General features: G+C 35.6%; 3 protein-coding genes across 5 annotated transcripts; 1 reads left to right on the top strand and 2 right to left on the bottom strand.

The window, feature by feature from the left end:
- Positions 1-437: 437 nt before the first annotated feature.
- On the bottom strand, positions 438-5,912 carry LOC145617256 (uncharacterized). Of its 2 annotated transcripts, none has more exons than XM_081671953.1 (5): positions 4,567-5,912; positions 3,459-4,214; positions 1,822-2,226; positions 1,350-1,555; positions 438-1,014 (listed from the first exon to the last, which is right to left on the bottom strand). In XM_081671953.1, the coding sequence occupies exons 2-5, from the start codon at positions 3,877-3,879 to the stop codon at positions 772-774; spliced, it is 1,275 nt and encodes a 424-aa protein (XP_081528079.1). In that variant the 5' UTR covers positions 3,880-4,214; positions 4,567-5,912; the 3' UTR covers positions 438-771. The 2 variants fall into 2 exon arrangements, with proteins under 2 accessions (XP_081528079.1, XP_081528078.1); XM_081671952.1 differs by having other exon boundaries at positions 4,742-5,912.
- A 1,504-nt stretch (positions 5,913-7,416) lies between these two features.
- LOC145617257 (uncharacterized) lies at positions 7,417-10,046 on the bottom strand. The gene is made up of 5 exons (XM_081671954.1): positions 9,600-10,046; positions 9,190-9,444; positions 8,643-8,794; positions 8,197-8,333; positions 7,417-8,029 (listed from the first exon to the last, which is right to left on the bottom strand). The coding sequence occupies exons 1-5, from the start codon at positions 9,638-9,640 to the stop codon at positions 7,862-7,864; spliced, it is 753 nt and encodes a 250-aa protein (XP_081528080.1). The 5' UTR covers positions 9,641-10,046; the 3' UTR covers positions 7,417-7,861.
- Positions 10,047-12,023: 1,977 nt separating this feature from the next.
- Positions 12,024-16,175, top strand: LOC145617925 (uncharacterized). 2 transcript variants are annotated; one of them, XM_081672694.1, is made up of 5 exons: positions 12,024-12,157; positions 13,598-13,760; positions 13,853-14,048; positions 14,605-15,183; positions 15,490-16,175. In XM_081672694.1, the coding sequence occupies exons 2-5, from the start codon at positions 13,600-13,602 to the stop codon at positions 16,168-16,170; spliced, it is 1,617 nt and encodes a 538-aa protein (XP_081528820.1). In that variant the 5' UTR covers positions 12,024-12,157; positions 13,598-13,599; the 3' UTR covers positions 16,171-16,175. The 2 variants fall into 2 exon arrangements, with proteins under 2 accessions (XP_081528820.1, XP_081528821.1); XM_081672695.1 differs by having other exon boundaries at positions 12,044-12,157; positions 13,516-13,760.
- Positions 16,176-17,737: the final 1,562 nt, after the last annotated feature.

Raw genomic sequence — 17,737 nt, 5'->3', positions numbered from 1 at the left:
CAAGTCAAGCTAAGTAATATCAGAGGGTATCACCGATAAGCTGAATACTCCCTTTGACCCTTAATTTTTACATCATTTGACCCTTAATATCCGAGTCGATACGTAACTAATCAAATCAAGTCAAGTTGAATACTAGTCAAGCGAATACTCCATTGTAACTTGAAATTCAAAATTTCCATGAAAATAGATTTCATGTAATTTCGACTTGAATTGTCCCTAGGAGTCTTATGCAGTTATGCTACCATGTAAAGAAATGAGAAAATGCTTCGAGAAATAACCTTTGGATGGCTTGAACCATGCTATAATATCAAAATAATCTATTCCTATTTACTTAAAATCAATTTGAAACATATACAATAAATGGTTTGAGACCTCCATTCCTCCAAAATGCAACTGAAGAACCTGTCAATACATTATGAGTGAAGAGATCATAGCCATTGATTTAAAAATTACTAGTAGCAGATCACCAAATATTCATGCTCGGCTACATAATTAGTCAAGGGTAGCATAAACTAACGGCTTTTCAAACATATGATAAGTCAGAAGCCAATGTTTTTAAGCCATTATGTCTCACATACACCCCAGGATTAATCAGCATCACAATGACAGTAGAACATAGGAGGGACTACTAACTAAGTGCAGCATACGACAAAATCTCCACCGCATTTGTGCCTCAAGGAAAAGGAATAGGAAAAGGATATATACGAAGAGTTGGATGAAAAGGAGTTAGAACATAATGGTGAAGAATAGCGTCTTTTGCAATGTAGGCCTTCAACAAGGAAACAGAATGGGAGAGGGATCCCTGTGGAGCTTCCCTTCTGTCAGATCGAGTTTTCTCATCTTGTCTTCGCACCAAAGCAGTTGATCTTTTGTGATCATAGCCATTCTTAGTACCCTTGACACAACTTTGGCATCAATGAGACTCAAGAGCAGAATTACTTCTTCGTGTGTAGATGGCCATGCCTTCTTTTTGAAGCTCTTCTTCTTGCGTAATTCCTTCAGTTTCAACCCTTTCTGCAATCAAGTACCAATGATAATGGATAGGTTAAGACTTCTTTTCACCCTTTGACATGTTTTGACATTGCCACCGCCAAAAAAGAGTTCTGTCTAGACAGTTTATATTTTGAGGCAAACTCAATATGAACTAAGGCCATGATTAAACTGAGAATTAATATGGACCACAGTACTTCCTCTGATATACTGTATGAAATGCATGTTAAATTATTAATTGTATAATCAAATAGGGAATCAAAATTATCAGCGACTACTGCAAAATTTCAACTTAAGACCAAAGTATGCCTTCCATGCAAGCTGAGAAAAAGATTGGAATCTGAAGCAAGGATCGATACCTTTTCTGAAACTGACTGAACTTGCTGAAGAGGAGTAGCCATTTGATTCTGGCTTCCAAACAAATTACGAACCCCACCGGCCTTTTTCTTATCCAACCTCAAGAATGTGTAGAAAGTCAAGATTGATGTCTGAATTAACTTAAGGAGGTCAGGGGCTAGAATCCTGTAATCTGATTCCTCATCTTCAACCACATTCTGATAGGTACCTGAACCATTCAGTAAGACAAAATCAAATCAAGCTTCATTATTGACGAGTATAAATGCAAGTAATGATGTATCCAGCTTTAGATAATACTCCCTCTATCTAGAACTAATAGTCCATGCCACTACTTAAATGATCCAACTATTATAAAGGATCTTTTTGTAAAATCATGTCACTTTCTCAATTATGACTTATAAGTAGTAGGGACAATGTGACAACTAATTCTAGACAGAAGAAGGATATCAGAGGTTCTCCTATACGGGATCTCACCTTGCACCTTCGGAACCTGTAGTAATTTAGACAAAGAATTTCGGCTTCGAGCATATTTTTCTACTCTTGAACCTTGCTCAAAAGGCTCATTTTCAATAAATCTCTGTAACAACACCTCAAACTGCTGATATTGCTGTGCGCAATGGTTATAACAAGTAGGATTCTCAGGCTGACATGATATCTTCTGGCTCAGCTGTGTGTACTGGCTATGAAGGGCTTCCCATGTTAAGCATATATGAGCTACATAAGCTGTTTCGAGGTCCTGGAAGGGACTATCATCTGGTTGCTGCAGCTGCTCAGTATCACTATCAGGCTCTTCCATCTTTTTCAGAGAAAGGCATCTAAAAGAAGATACAAGCTTTCTAGATGCAGCTCTTGGAGATGGCGTCGAAGGACTCATGGGGCCTGCATCACAAGAGCAACACGATTTAAGTTCAATCTTTGGATATAAAATATAAATAGCTGGGTGTTGGCAAGGGTTTTAAAACATATAATAAAATTCATTCAAACACTAAGGATAAGCAGGCTACCCGTTTCCAATAAGATAAGCAACAATAGCATTTTGAGCCATAATCATACCAATTAGATTGTAAGATTCAACAACTTGTTATATCTTATATGGTACTGTCAGCGAGACACAACTCAATAGAGGATCATTTAGTCACAGACTTGATAGCAAGACCATGATATTAAAGGCTTTTTACTTTCTCAGAATCAACTTATATAGGTACTAAATACTTTCCTCTTCAATTTATACTAAACAGGTAAGATTGTAAGAACGTGAAATGTGAACAGCAAAGCCAAAACAAATTTAACTTAAGCAAATATGAGCACAAAGGAATGCAAAAGCTGGTAGCACATGCACAACTAAAAACCTATTCTAATAAAAGAAAAAAAGCATTTCCTTTCTAGTTATGTTAGGGATGATAATAACATGCTAGGTGTTAAACTCCTATAACAAAACATTTTGATATCTACAATTCAAATGATCTCAACAGAAAGTGCAAGAGATGTAAAATAAATGTTAGCTTCAGAGCTGCATTAATACTGGCTAGAGGCTAGTTGGTAATACCGTGATAGAACCTTAAATTGTGAGTAGGACAAAACAACATAACTTCTTTCAACTGGATCAAAAGTTAAAGGCACAATTTAGCTAAATATGAAGGCATATCATGTTATCTTTTAAGCATTAATCAAAATTTGAATCTTCACATCAGCCAACACGCTCGATAACTCAACCAAATAACAAGGTAAATGCCAAAGGCACATTATCAAGATAATTAATTACAATACACATGAATAATGAAACGATGAGCCCCTCAAGGCCTCGATATTCAAGTCAAATGAAGCTTAAAAATCTCTTAATTGATCTTGGATTGCAGACTAAGATCAATAATTGACCGGCTCTCAACAACATATTAAAACAGAAAGACAGATTTCTGAAAAAACCTTGGCAGGTAATATGTCATTTTAACAAGCATGATACAAAGCAACAAATAAACACCGAAAAACAAGAGCAAATAAAATCTAAAAGCCTCAGATGAAATCCTTGCAAAGTTCAGCGATAATGAAAACCTTTGAACCCAAAAGCATAAATTTATCTAAAAAATAACCATTCAGCAACGAACACCACGTACCAGACACATTGAGTTGCTGAGAACTCATCCGATCAAAGAACAGCATCCGCTCACAATACTTTTCGTATATAGATTCTAAATCACAGTACAAATGTTCAACTTGAGATCCCACATCTCTTCCCTCACTCGAGCTTGTCTCACCTTCCTCTCCGTCCTCCTCTCCTTCAGCACCTTCCTCTTCCGGTATCAGTACCATAAAGCTGTTTCTCCTCAATTCTTTCAACCTCCTCTTCACCTCATTCGTGATGAAATCATCATCATCATCATCCACATCAGCAGGAGCATCCACAACAACTGATTTACCATTCATATTGCCATTCTCATTGTTCGGTTCCTCCGGATGAGGAATCGGCTTCTCCTCTAACTCATGCGGATTTGGTTTACGAGCTTTCCTAAACTTCCTTACTTTAAAGAAATCCATCACCAAAAATACAACAACAATCCTAACCAAATTTCCTCAAAACAGATTCCACTAACTAGATTCTCCCAACCAAAAGGTGAAAAATCTCAAAGCACAAAGATAAAACAACAACCCAAACCAACTTTCCTCGAAACCGATACCCTTAACTAGATTCTCCCAATTAAATGGTCAAAAATCACAATGCACAAACCCAGGTTTCTTGCAGTAACAAGCACCAATATACTAATTAACTACCAATTTCAGATAAACCCTACTCAATCACTACTCATAGTCAGAACTCACTTGCTTGGCAGACTAAAACAGCAAAGATATATCACTGAATCAAGCCACATTCCCTGCAAAATGAACCAAAACAAGAAATTATCAAAGATCTAATAAAAATAAATTAAAAGGGTTAAAATGGAAATGTTACAGCATAAAAATAGGATACTCAAATTCTCACAGAAATATCTAACAAGAAAGCTAACTTCAAAAATGTTAGCAAAGTACCAAAAAACTTATTCAAAATGACTATAAAGATCCTATCTTTAAAGTACCCTAGACCCTGAAATCGAATCTCGTCTACATCATTGTCCTACGGCCACACAGTAGCATTCATACACCCAAAATAAAGTTCAAAAACACATGGCATTATGAAAATGCAGGGCAAATCAAGGCAAAAAAATAGTTGAACAGCAAAAAACTTACATAAAAATCAGAAGATCAACCCACAAATGGTAACCAAATCCCCATTCTTCATGATTTACAGAAATAAAACTTATCTAAAAAGAAAATAAACCAAAATCAAAGAAACCCAGAATGCTCAAACCATGTGATTTAAAAGAAAGACAGAAAAACAGAGAGAAAAGAGTTGAGAAAGTACCAAATGTGTGAGTGAGTGAGTAAATGAGAGCTTGGTGAGTTAATTAGATACAAGCATTAAAAACCCATCTCCCTTTTTTATTATTTAATTTTTTTTTACTTGTATTTTTTTATTTTCACTTTTTATTTTTTTTTTTTCTCAATTTTCTCGTGAAATGTAATAGTAGCAGCACAAGTACAAGAAAAAAAAACCCTTTTTTTTTGTACTCCACTAAATACAGTATGTTTCTTTCTTCTTGTTTTTTTGCTTTTAACAATTGAACAATTAGTCAATTAGTTAAATTTATGAATTAGTTTGAAGTTTTGGGGACTTAAAAACTTTGAATTTTAGAAGAAAGTGTAGATTTTATTTTGTTTTGACATTTATTGAGAAACCCTAGGACTAACAACAATCAAAATAATGAATGCCAATGTCTTTCTCTCTCCTCATTATACTTTCTCTCTCTAAAATGAAGTGTGCAAAGGAATATTGTCAGAGAAAACCCTCTAAAACAGAAAGGCCGCGAAAGCATAGGTTTTTCGAGTAAATAGCATGTGAAATGACATTTTTACCCTTGGTGTTTTTTATTGGGTATGATGCAACATGCATGGATTTGGAATATAGTGAAATTTTATGGTGCTTTTTTTTTATAAATTATTTATTTTAAAATAAAATAAATAAAAATTTAGGTTGGTTTGATACTTTGGATCCCATTTTATGCTCTGAATTTCTGATCTAAGGTTGTGTGGGGTGTGGGGCCCAAAACCTAGATCCCAAAATTAATTTTTATGGGATTAAATTATCATGGTCAAAGTAGTCAAATCCAAATTCTGAATCTTTTGTTTTATAATGACTGACTAATGAAGCACAGTTTAAAGATTGCATGAGGAGGTTACTATGGTTATGACTAATGAGTTTGTAGTGCTTTTTATGTCACCCCCCTCTTTAGCTAGCATATTGATTTTTGTAGTCCCACTCCCTTTTTGAAGGCTTGTAGATTGAAGCATATGTGGAGCTGTAAAAACTTTACCCGAATTGAGAAACCCGATTCTAATTCAATAATTGTTGGATTCGATATACTCTCTTTATCTCTTAATGATTGATCTATCCTTTTTATTTTAGTTGATACTCAAACTCTGTATATTACAAAACTTGGTTAAGATTGACAAAGTTGTGCATACGGGGAGAGATCGGACGAGTTGGAAAATATACCAAAATAGATATAGGGAAAACGCAAAAGAACATCCCAAAATGATACGGAGTATTTGGGTTGTCTTTATGAAGTGAAGAGACTGACTTGAAATTGGGTTAGTTCTTGAAATTGGACTAAACTATTTTAATGTCAACTTAACATCCGATTTGAATTGCAAAATGAGAGGGTGTTTAGGATGAGGGAGGGATGTGAACAATGTGATGAGTATCCAATAAATCTTTTGCTCGTTTGGGGGATGGGGATAAATATAATTAACATAAATGAAGGGTAGGGATGTGTATAAGTCCCCCAAGGAGTCATAGCTTAGGCTAGAAAAAAAAACAGCATTTAGTTCTATGACACTATGATAGATAGACAATTTATTAGATGCTCATTCGTCATAACCACAATATCACCCCATGCACAAACTAGAGCAATGACAAATTAGTATAGGCAAAAACTAACGAACGTCTCAGGGGCGTTGGATAAGCTAATCAAAAACAAAAATATTAAATTTAAATAAACATTAATTCCACCGATCGATGCATGATTTTGGCATGCATTCCAAAATTAATACCACTTTAGAATATGTATTAAAAGCTTATCTAACGCCCTTGGAGTGTTCGTTAGCAAGATCCGTTAATATAAATCGTATGATCAAACTAATGCATTGACACATGTATCAAAGTTGACTATGTCAATCTCTCAAAACGAAGGTATTACGAGTGCAACTTTATTTATTAACAGATGAACATAAATCTGAACAAACAAGCCTAACTTTTTCATGTTGACAACTTGTAACACTTGCATCCAATTTCGAGCCAAGTCTTGACCTTTCTCAAGCTCATAAAGTCAAGCTTTGTAATTATCAAGTTTAACCTAAAGTTAAAACTCAACCCTATGTTTGAACAATGTTACCCAATAAAATTTATACACTCTGTAACAGATCTATTATGTTATGTTTTGAGATCCTCAACATAAATAAGTACTCCGACTATGTAAAAATTACGAGTAAATTGCTTAACATAATTTGATATTTTGATCATGTTCACAAGTAGAGGTGTCAATTCAGATGTCCGGGCCAGAGTCAAATTGGATCAAGTCCAATTTCAAACTTGGGTCATGTTAAATATTGTGTTCATGCAAGTCAAAATATCAATCGGATATTTTTTGATCGGTTTCGGGTCGGTCGAGTCGGGTCAAGTTTTGACACCACTATTAATCACGAGCATCTCATGTCATCAATGTTAGTTGTGCTAGGCTTATTTATCAACCTTGAAACTTGAAAGAGTTGAAACCAAGTACAGTAGAAAAAGAATTGCAAGAGTGGACTCATGAAGAGCACTAGCCACTAGCCCCTAGCCAGTGGGGGGCAATAGGACCCATTGGATCAGTTTTTGGGCGACCCCAACACTATTGGGTCATGTGATCCAGTGAGCCCTCCTGTTTTGTCATTGCCTTACAGCATAGTACAATCTAAAGAAATTCTCAAACAAATCATATCTACACGAGAAACACACAATAATATTCATGTGTCAACCCACTCAAAAGTAACAATGAACAAATTTGTTCAGTATTTACCACTTACAATGAGCTCACCATTTACTCCATTTCCATTACATGTTTTTTACTGTACGCCGACAATTATAGACATCAGTCACGTAGCGTTTGAGTGTCTACATCATTATTGAGTTGCATCATCGTCATTGCTACATCTACACACTGGGTAGTATACTACCATACTCAATTTACATAGCTTAGGGAGTTCACTGATTGTTGCTTTTTTTCTTTTTAAACTGTATGCCTATCGAATTATCGATATATACCAAATCAGATGAGTAATCACTTAGATACTATTGCATTTGCTTTTCCAAGTACACTTATTAAGTTCTATTTAGGTGAAAGTGTGAAACAAAGGCTTTTTTATGGTTGCAAAGGAGAGACAAGGATTAGTAACCTAACCAAGTAGAAGGTATTGGCTGAAATCTAGACTTAGCACTTCCCAAGAGATCATAGTAGTCGGCATGATTCAAGCAGTCACGAAAATCTGTAAAAAGCTTCTCAAATATCCTCCACAGCACTTTGTTTGATCTTGAATATGGAAATGGAAGAAACACCTGTGGTACAGAAAAAGAATATATTCAAAAGGTTGCTCACGTCTTGGCAGGCTACAATTGAAAAAAATTTACTTGAGGATGATAACAAAATTGCATCCTATGATTCCTAACAAGTCAATTTGTGCATGTTATATACTTCATATCAGGTATACATGATGATTTCTTACATTCCCCTCCAAAGCCAAACGCTTAAGTACATGGAACGTCCTCTCATCCTCCTCTAAATTGTCAATGATAGCAAGCCAGATCAAAGAAGCAAGTTCATGAGCTCTTTCTCTTGGATTCCCGCATGATATGAACTGATCTGCCGACAAGAACAGTAGGTAAGAAATTGACAGATTAATTAACGTGCGTAGCACATATATATAGTCTAACATCATGAGGTTTTCTATCACAAGATACTAGACCTAATTACAACAACGGAACCTAAAAACTCCTGATAGTTCTACATGAAATAAGCTTAATGATGTATAGAGCTTATATCAATATGCTTTCCACCAGTAACAGGTGTTTATGATTCTCAATATTCATAGAGCAGGAATTGCAGACTTTACGGAAAAATATAATTTAATGATTGACAATGAATTATGATAGATAAATTTCTGATGTTCACCTATTATTGTCCCATGAAGTATTGTAGAAGAGGCTGGCATGGAAGAAATCTCAAGTTGTTCTTTCAGAAAAAGGTATGTATGACCAACAATCTCATCCATCTCATCGCCTAGGGCAAAGATGTGTCTACTGATATACAAAGCTGTGAACCTCCTGCATACATAAGCTGGAACATTTAAAGCTAATATATGCCCTTAATAGCATTATCACAATCTTACAACCAAAATATGCTCTATGACATCAGAGGGATACTCGGTTATAAACATAGTAATGTCAAGTAGAAACTGCTCTTTTAAGGTCCGCCTCACTCCAAAAGAACTGAAGGGGAGCAACTCAATTTCTCACTTCAAAGTTCTCAATTTGAGCGATATATGTCACAACATAGGTCATTTAATATAATACTGTACTTTACTATGAGTACTTTACAAATTCTTTAGTTAAAGGTCAGTTATTAAATGATCACAAGCTGTATATTGGCAAGCACAACTTATAGTCTTTACCCCAAAAAATTGAAACTAATTTCATAGTTGATCATATTGAATAGCTACCTTTTACTTAATCCTCGAGGAATTGGTCCTGGCCACCTTTTTGCCAGACCAGCAAAAGGATACGTCTTTACAAGAGCAGCTTGCCATAGACACTCTCCTTCAAACAATTTTGCCCATTGTTTCTTGACACAAGATATTTTAGCCCAGTCAGTGACAGGAACTCGAATAAATATCTCAACTAGCAAATGATCAGGCAGCTTCCCAAGTGGATTTTCATATGAATTTGCAGTTTCCCTGGCATAAGTCATCAGGTTCCTGCAGTAGAGTTGATAATTCATATATCAAGAGACCAAAGAGGCAGACCACGTAATGAAGAAAAAAGAAACACACACGAGTAGACAGTGAAGAAAACGAATGATGACAAAGTACATGAAGATCATTTCTCAAATTAAAAACATTTTAAATTTTACCAAAATTCAGGTAGCAGATATAATGTAAATACAACTCTCATTGATAGGGAGATGAAGGTTAATGAGGAATGCGGTTTGGTCTAACATATTGAATAATTCCCTTTAGTGATCTGTTATGAATTGACTTATTGAAAAAATTGATGAGTAGCTAAAAATGATTATTCTGATTAAAAAAAAAACTGGTATTAAATTTAATTTGATGATAAAAGAGATTTGAGGCTCTCCCAAAGCTAAAATAAACTTCTTAATTCTTCACAACGCCTTCTCTTCCTACCCTGACACCCTCCTCTACTTATATAGGATTCTTGATTCCCCGTTCTCTCTAACTATTCCTGCATATATCCTCAAGTTTCCTAACTTAATTGTACAATTCTGATTATACCGCTATAGCTAGTCATAATCTCATGAACAACTTCAGATATCTTTGAATATCAATTACTTTTCAAACAAAGAAGAGATTAGTGCACAACTTAGTAAATTCATCCGATAGTCATACATAATATGCATAAATGCACTAAAGAACCCTCCATCTTTCTTCCCAACGAGTCCATTTTTTTTTTTTTTGATAAGATCAATCTATTGTATGAAGGTTAATATTCTGTACAGCTCCACCACTCTTTTTTTAGAGATTCTCTATGAAAATACAAGTCTAAGATTCCCACAAATCCTTTCGCCAATAGGCAATCCGATCTCGGATGCTTCCAGCCTCAAATGAGCCAACAAGAATCTTTCCATTTTCTATTAATCCACAAGAATTGCATCAACACCATAACCCCCTAGATGCTAAGAATCTATTTGAACTAATTAACAGCTTACAACTTGGTTATTTAATCAAACAGCTAGTTTGGAGCAGAAATTCATAATCTGAGTGAAAAAATCTTCACCCCACCTGCTTAATTTTCCTTAACCCAAGAATTTAATCCAATACTATAATATAGTATAGAATTTGAACAAAAATCCAAAGAAATGAAGATACATATGTAGCATAAAATTTGTATTACCACATCAAAATATTCTAGTATTTAATAATCCATTACAACTCTAGTATCTGCTTCCATCAAAAATGACCACATTTTACAAGGTGATTTCATAAAAAAATGATGAAAGACAGAATATAAACTATCTCCAAGAAATTCTCAGTATGGTCCTTTTATTTGGGCATAAATCAATTGATCCTACTCACAAAGTTACAACAGAAATCAGCAGAACTTAACCCGAAATATGATTCAAACAAACAAATTCTTGCGATTATTGATAATAATACCATAGAAATTACACAGATTAAATTAACTTCATAAAGTAATTACTTACAAATTGAAGCATAAAATGAAAAATTGGAACTTTAACAAACCTAGAAAACAAAGTTAGAGAATTTCTAACCTGTTTAGAGAAAAAATTGAAGGTAGAGAAGAAGTGTAAGGTGAGAGATGAGCGGCACTGCAGATAATATTCCAAGTTTGGTAGCTGCTGCTGCATACAAGTATACCAGGTACTGTTACTGTAACAACAAGATGTGGATGAATTAGATACAACTACACGTCAAAGGGCCAACTTGTAGGCTACTAAACAATTTTAGCTGGAGAAGTAAATTGGTTTTTTCGGGTCCAGGGAGTCACGGATGACAATGATGTCTTTGTCGCATACATGACAAATTGACATTTGACAATGATGTTTTCTGTTAGACAAAAATGAAGGTTTAAACGGAGTTAAGCAAATACTCTTGTTTATGTCTAAAATGTAACTTACTTGGATTTTGTACGCTTATTAAAGATGGAATAGTGTTATAAAAGGAACCCTAACTATTAAAGATGGAATACGATAGAAAAAATGCAAGCGAGTTACACTTTTAGGAACAAATAAGAGTATTTGCTTTATTATTCACGTGGTCAAAAGAAAATATAAGTAAGTTAAACCCGATAAATAAAAGTTGAGATGTAGACAAGTTATATCAGTGTCTTCATGGTATTGCTGGTATTTTAATACGGAGTAATTATGCCACACACCCTAATAGTATATCGAATGTTTCAAATCAAGATGAAGTCGACCACTAAAGAAGTAAAAAGTAATTATTCAATACACATGAGAACATGTCTTCCATGTCATAAATTAATAATCACCAAGATCCAACTATGTAATATAGCACTGTTGTTACTTGACCTTTTGCTACAGAGGGGTTTCTTAATGATTTAGAAATCATGGAATCAAAATTCATACTCTTTAGTAAAGATGACCAAATGTAAAGTACTTCTCAATACCAATTAAAAAAAAAAAAAAAAGACAAAAATAAAGTAATATAATTATATGACTAAATCAAAACCTCAATAAGCTAAATGACACTTGTTAGAAGAGGGCTTAAAGCTTAATTATGTAATTAAATCTGCCAAATTGGTCATATTCTTCTTTGCAATTGGTATGTTCAAACTCCAAAGCAACCAAACAAAGAAATATCATTCAATTTTCTTCTTTGTTAAGCTATATAAGTAAAAAGAAGACAACCAAACTCAAATTCCAGTGTTTCCAATCAAAGACCTTTCTCTCTCTCTCTGCTTTTGCTCCAGGTATGTGCTCAACTTTGTGAATTCATTGCTTTTTACTCAATTATACCCTCAATCTTCTCTTCAAAATATCATTATTAGAAACATCATGTTAAAGTTTGAATCTTTTGATCATTAGTTAAGAAAGTAACATCAATTTGGTATCAAAGACCTGTGATTTTGATCCTTCAGAAGCTTGTAATTTGAATTGATTTTGATTATTTTGTAGATTTTTGATTTGGGTATTGTGCAAATTTCATGATTTGTGTGTTGATCATTAATAGTTAAAATTCTGTTATGTTTTCTGAGTAAGATTAAGTTGAGATTTGGGGTTTTGATTGGAGGTTTTGTAGATGATAATTGTACCTGTTTTAAAGCTCACATAATTAATTGAGAATTGGCTTATTCCCATTGAATAATTAAAGTGTGGAAGAAATTACTCATTTTAAAGAGAATGACTAGAATAATGAACAAAGACGAATTGGGAAAATGTGAACATTGCGTGACTTTTCTGGGTGTCTTATGCTGCACATACTCCATAGGCCCATATAGTTTCAGGACTACTACAATGATATCAGGCTTTAAGCCCGAAAGGACGGGTTTGGCTACACGAACCGGCCTGATTTCATTCCCAGGAGTTGCTCATGATGATCCTGTCTTATGCATTGTAATCCTGAGATTTTCTGGTTTGATATTTGAATTATATTGGAGTTCAAGCAATGAAAGACAAATTGAAATGATATTTTTACCTAGAACACAGAATGTGTAACATATAAAGGCTATGGATACAATCCGATACAGATTTTGGGATTGCTGGCTTAGTATTTCAGCATGAGTTTGTTATAACATTTTAGGAACTTTTTGGAATTGCAGCATCGAAATTGTTACAGTTGGCTGATCTGTAGTCTTAACCTTCATATCATGTCTAGAACTTAGGACATATCCACAAAGTTATGGAGAAAAGTTTCATGTCCATTGTGTATTGGCCTAGTGGCAATTTGAATTATGTGGTTACTATAGGTCAAGGAAGCTTCCCTCTCAACCTGTTTGAATTACTAGTTACATAACGCCTAATTTGAAGGCTCCTTGAGTTAAGATTGGTTTGTGCTTGAAGTATTAGTTTTACTGTTGTAGTTATAAATTTATAATCCATGTCAATCGTTTTCATTTTTAAGATAGTTGAGCAAATTTCAAGAGAGATGGAATTTTCAATCCTCCAAGTAATTGGATGTGTTTTGGGAACTTGGTTCTGGTTTCTTACACCATTCATTTGGTAACCTATTCTTTTGTTGAATTTGTTCATAACTTTCTGCTTTTGCATTGTTGTATCAGTATTTCTCAAGGAGAGAAAGGCCAAACGATAATGTTTATTTGTTTTTCAGGATTTGAACTTAGTCTTGTCATATGATTGGATGCTGATAATTTTGGTTACTCACATTTTTGATCTCTCTGTCTGAACCAAAGCCATGCCAGTGGACCTCAGTGATCTTTGCAAGGTCTGGGAAGTTAAGCCTCTGAAGATAACTGGTGAAAATGAGGCTCGGAAAATTCTAGAGAATGTGGTGAAACAGGTGCAGCCAATCCTGCGCAAGCATAAATGGAAAGTTGAGGTCCTTTCTGAATTCAGGTATGAAGGCACAAGTTTCTAGTTACACTTAGTTGATTTCTTTTAAATTGCTTTACAACTTTCTGATGAAATTATTAATGAACCAATCACAGCCCGTCTAATCCATCCCACATGGGATTGAACATAGGAGGCGGTGCAGAGATTAAGCTACGGTTGCGGAGGCCAGAAAGAAAGTGGGATTTCTTCTCTGATGAACAGGTGCTTGATACTATGCTGCATGAACTGTGCCACAACGAACACGGTCCCCATAACACTGACTTCTACAAACTCTTCGATGAACTTAGACAGGTTAGTGGCTTCACTAGTTTTTTTGGGTTTTTTTAAAATAAAAAATAAAAAAAAAATTCAAGCAAATAAACAGTTGTTGATCTGCTTGTTATTTTAATTGTATGAAAAGCTTGTCTACTTAATTCATACTTGATTCTATGTGCTGATGCCAATCAACTTCTCGTCTTCATTGTTCAGTCTTGGCAAAAGTTGTCCATTATAACATTTACATTGACTGAACTTGTCTGGAATTCCCTTGGATGTGGTAAGAATAGATGTAGAAATCTTGTACACACCTAAACCTGTTTTGGTGTTTTTGAAACCTATTATTTCCAGGATAAGGATATAAAGCTATTTTTTCATTATTCCATTGCATATTCAACAATATTGAAGTTATTAATTGTTAAGAATAGACTCAGCTACATATTGCTGGATAAGAATATGCAATGGCTCTCGCCAAATGATTCACAGGTTTTAATTTGTTGAATAATGAGAACTCTTCTTCTCACTGTTGATAAAATGACCAATCCACCACGTAAAATGACTGACACTGAATGTTTCTGTTATGTATCTCTAGGAGTGTGAGGAATCAAAGGTGAGAGGAACTAAAGGCACTGGGAGAGGAGTTGATCTGTCTGAAAGACGTATGGGTGGGTCCTCACAGCCACCACCTTTGCCATTTTTCCGTCAAAATGCATTGACTGCTGCTGAAAGAAGAGCGCAGCATGGAACTTTGCTGCCATCGGGACCTAGGAACGTTGGTGGTAATAATAGTATGAGGGCTGACGTCACCCCAGATCAAGCTGCTGCCATGGCTGCAGAAAGAAGACTTCGTGATGAGTTATGGTGTGGAACCCAATCCTTGAGGACCAATGGCCAGGAACGAAGTAATAATGCATTCTCCTCAGTGGAATCAAGTAACAATGCATCCTCCTCAATGGAATCAGGTTATAAAGCATCATCCGCAATGGGATCAAGTTATTATGCATCCTCCTCAATGGAATCAAGTAATAATGCATCTTCCTCAATGAAATCTCAAAAACCCTTTTCAAGTCTGCAAGCTCAGCCACGTGCGAGTCTGCAATCACAGCCACCCCGTGGGAAGTTAGAAAGTCAGGGAAGTTGGCAATGCTCTATGTGTACTTTGATGAATAAGGTAAAACTCAATTCTAATCTGGATTTGTCATCTACTGTTAGATATGATGTATTAATCTTTGTGAGGTTAGAGAGGGGTTTTTCTTAAGTGACCCAGTGAGGCCTACATGCTTTAAACCAAAATCGAAATTTGATTTGTGAGTTTCTTGTTTCATATGCACTATATGTAATACTGTGCTATATTAGCTTGTAAGATTAGCAATGCAATTATGCTATATGCTTATATGATCTTTGTGATGTTCCAACTACTTATAAGCACTAGCCTTACAAAGCTCATACTTTTATATGGTTAATGACTGATTTGCAGCCGCTGGCCCTTGCATGTGAAGCATGTCAAACGCCAAGAACCAAGAAAGATGAACCGAGTACCAGTAACTGGTCGTGTAAATTCTGTACCCTGATGAACAAAAGCAACTTAGAAAAATGTTCAGCATGTGGAGAACCGAGGAAGTCATATGGCCCTCCTCCTAGCAGTTACACACCTCCTGAAGCTCCTGCATTTGAAACATCCCAAACGCCAAGAAGCAAGAGAAATGATCCGAGTACCAGTAACTGGTCGTGTAAATTCTGTACCCTGATCAACAACAACAATTTAGAAGAATGTTCAGCATGTGGAGAACCAAGGTATACATATGTCCATCCTCCCAGCGGTTACGCACCTCCTGAAGCTCCTGTAGTAGAAACATTTCAAACGCCAAGAAGCAAGAAAGATGATCTGAGTATCAGTAACTGGTCGTGTAAATTCTGTACCCTGATCAACAACAGCAATTTAGAAAATTGTTCAGCTTGTGGTGAACAGAGGTATTCAAACGGCCCTCCTGCTAGCAGTTACACACCTCCTACAGCTCCTGCAATTGAAATATTACAAACGCCAAGACATCCAATAAGGGAAGATGGCCCTAGTGTCAGAAACTGGTCATGTAAACTCTGTACCCTGATCAATGACAACAATCTAGAGAGATGCTCAGCTTGTGGTGAACAGAGATAATTATAAGCCCCTCCTGCTAGCGGTTGCATACCGCATGTTGTTACTTAATTCTGGCAGGAAATTTATACATACAGAAAACTACAGAAGTATTCTTTGTACAAAATTTGTAACACTACAATTATCCATGTATTATTTGACCACTGGTCTGTAAATTTCATAATCAATAGCAGCTAGTTTTGAGTGATGAAATTCTGATGTATACACTGATAAACAAAATCTTGGAAGAGTTATAGGCTTATAGCTTATCTAATATATCTATCTAAATTTGACTTAGCCGAACTAATCCAAACCTGACTCAAATACTCGTAACTAATACTAATAGATTCGATCCTATCCAGATAAAACCAAACCAAACCAACCCAAATGACTTGATCTAAATTGATTGAAACCGAACAATCCATGTGCCACCTCTACTTAAAACTAATAACGAACATCCATAGGTTGAAGTAACATTGGCTATAGAATTCTTCGCCGATTGAGAGCTTTTTGTAGGAGTGTTTCTCTTCCAGGAAATGGATTGTAAACCCCTGCATTCTGTTCAGAACTCTCATTGCTCTTCCTATACTCACTCCCCTCATCCTCTTCCCCAACTACATTGCTAAACCTACTGTTATTCTTTACATTAGACTCCCTTCTCTGCATTCTCAACCTATCTCTTCTCTCAACTCTCCTCTCCCTCATACCAACCTCTCTACTGCCACCCTCACTTCCTTCTCCTCTCCATCTTTCGCGATCTTCATCTTCACCTCTCTTCAAGTTCATAGCCTTTTCATCCTTCCTCGCCTTTGCCCTTGGTATTCTCCTACCTTTAGAGGTCCCAAGAAGCTGATAATCAACCTTACTCCACCCAACCTTATCATCATTATCCCACCCAAACCTCTGACTTATCTCAAGCAACTCAGCAACAACACCTTCAGACTTAGTATTAGTGTGTAACACATCACCATTGAGTAGCCTCTCAGCATACTCCCATTCAATACGGTCCTTGTACACCGGGTCTTCGAGGACTTGATCAGCTAGCTTAGCCCATTCCTCAAAGTCCCTTGCTCTAAGATTGTTGGACACCCATTTTAGGTAGGTTGATGGGAGGGTTCCTAGCATTCTTCCCTTGTATTTTCCAAAGTCTATGATTCTGTCTCTTGCTGGGAGTGATGCAAAGGTAACTGTGAAACTCGAGTTTTTCGGCTTTTGAGAGCATGGGATGTTTGAAGGTCTAAGGAATGTATGCAAAGAGTTGTGGCCTAGGAAAGAAGCCATGAGAGGTTTGTGTTGGTGGTGTAGATGATGTTGGATGCCTTATCTTAAGGCAATGTCAAGACAAGGCTAACTTTAAATTCCAACGGTTCCAAATACTTTAAATTATTATTATATTTGTATTTATTGTTGTTATAAACCAAAAATTGAGCCATTTCAGATGAAAAAGCCTAAAATTGAGCCATTTCAGATGAAAAAGCCTTATTATTCAAGAAAATTTTGTCACTTATCTAACATAAATGACTCATGTGTACTTGTTTGCTACTCCCTCCGTCCCTAAATTACATTCCTCTTTGGAAATTTACACGGGAAT

Source organism: Chenopodium album, chromosome 26 (genome assembly GCF_948465745.1).
Source record: "Chenopodium album chromosome 26, dcCheAlbu1.1, whole genome shotgun sequence".
Lineage (NCBI taxonomy): Eukaryota > Viridiplantae > Streptophyta > Magnoliopsida > Caryophyllales > Amaranthaceae > Chenopodium > Chenopodium album.
Note: the sequence above shows the minus strand (reverse complement) of the source record. Positions and strands in the feature narration are given on the sequence as shown.

Excerpts from the sequence above, each read along its gene's own strand:
- LOC145617256 (XM_081671953.1), bottom strand. The coding sequence starts at position 3,879 with ATGGATTTCTTTAAAGTAAGGAAGTTTAGGAAAGCTCGTAAACCAAAT. Across the intron at positions 1,556-1,821 it reads ACAGGTTCCGAAGGTGCAAG|GTACCTATCAGAATGTGGTT; the intron begins GTGAGATCCCGT and ends TGAATGGTTCAG. Across the intron at positions 1,015-1,349 it reads TTCAGTCAGTTTCAGAAAAG|AAAGGGTTGAAACTGAAGGA; the intron begins GTATCGATCCTT and ends ACTTGATTGCAG.
- LOC145617257 (XM_081671954.1), bottom strand. The coding sequence starts at position 9,640 with ATGAGAGTTGTATTTACATTATATCTGCTACCTGAATTTTG. Across the intron at positions 8,795-9,189 it reads CCTCGAGGATTAAGTAAAAG|GAGGTTCACAGCTTTGTATA; the intron begins GTAGCTATTCAA and ends TTATGTATGCAG. Across the intron at positions 8,334-8,642 it reads ACTTCATGGGACAATAATAG|ATCAGTTCATATCATGCGGG; the intron begins GTGAACATCAGA and ends TCTTGTCGGCAG.
- LOC145617925 (XM_081672694.1), top strand. The coding sequence starts at position 13,600 with ATGCCAGTGGACCTCAGTGATCTTTGCAAGGTCTGGGAAGTTAAGCCT. Across the intron at positions 13,761-13,852 it reads GAGGTCCTTTCTGAATTCAG|CCCGTCTAATCCATCCCACA; the intron begins GTATGAAGGCAC and ends AACCAATCACAG. Across the intron at positions 14,049-14,604 it reads TCTTCGATGAACTTAGACAG|GAGTGTGAGGAATCAAAGGT; the intron begins GTTAGTGGCTTC and ends ATGTATCTCTAG.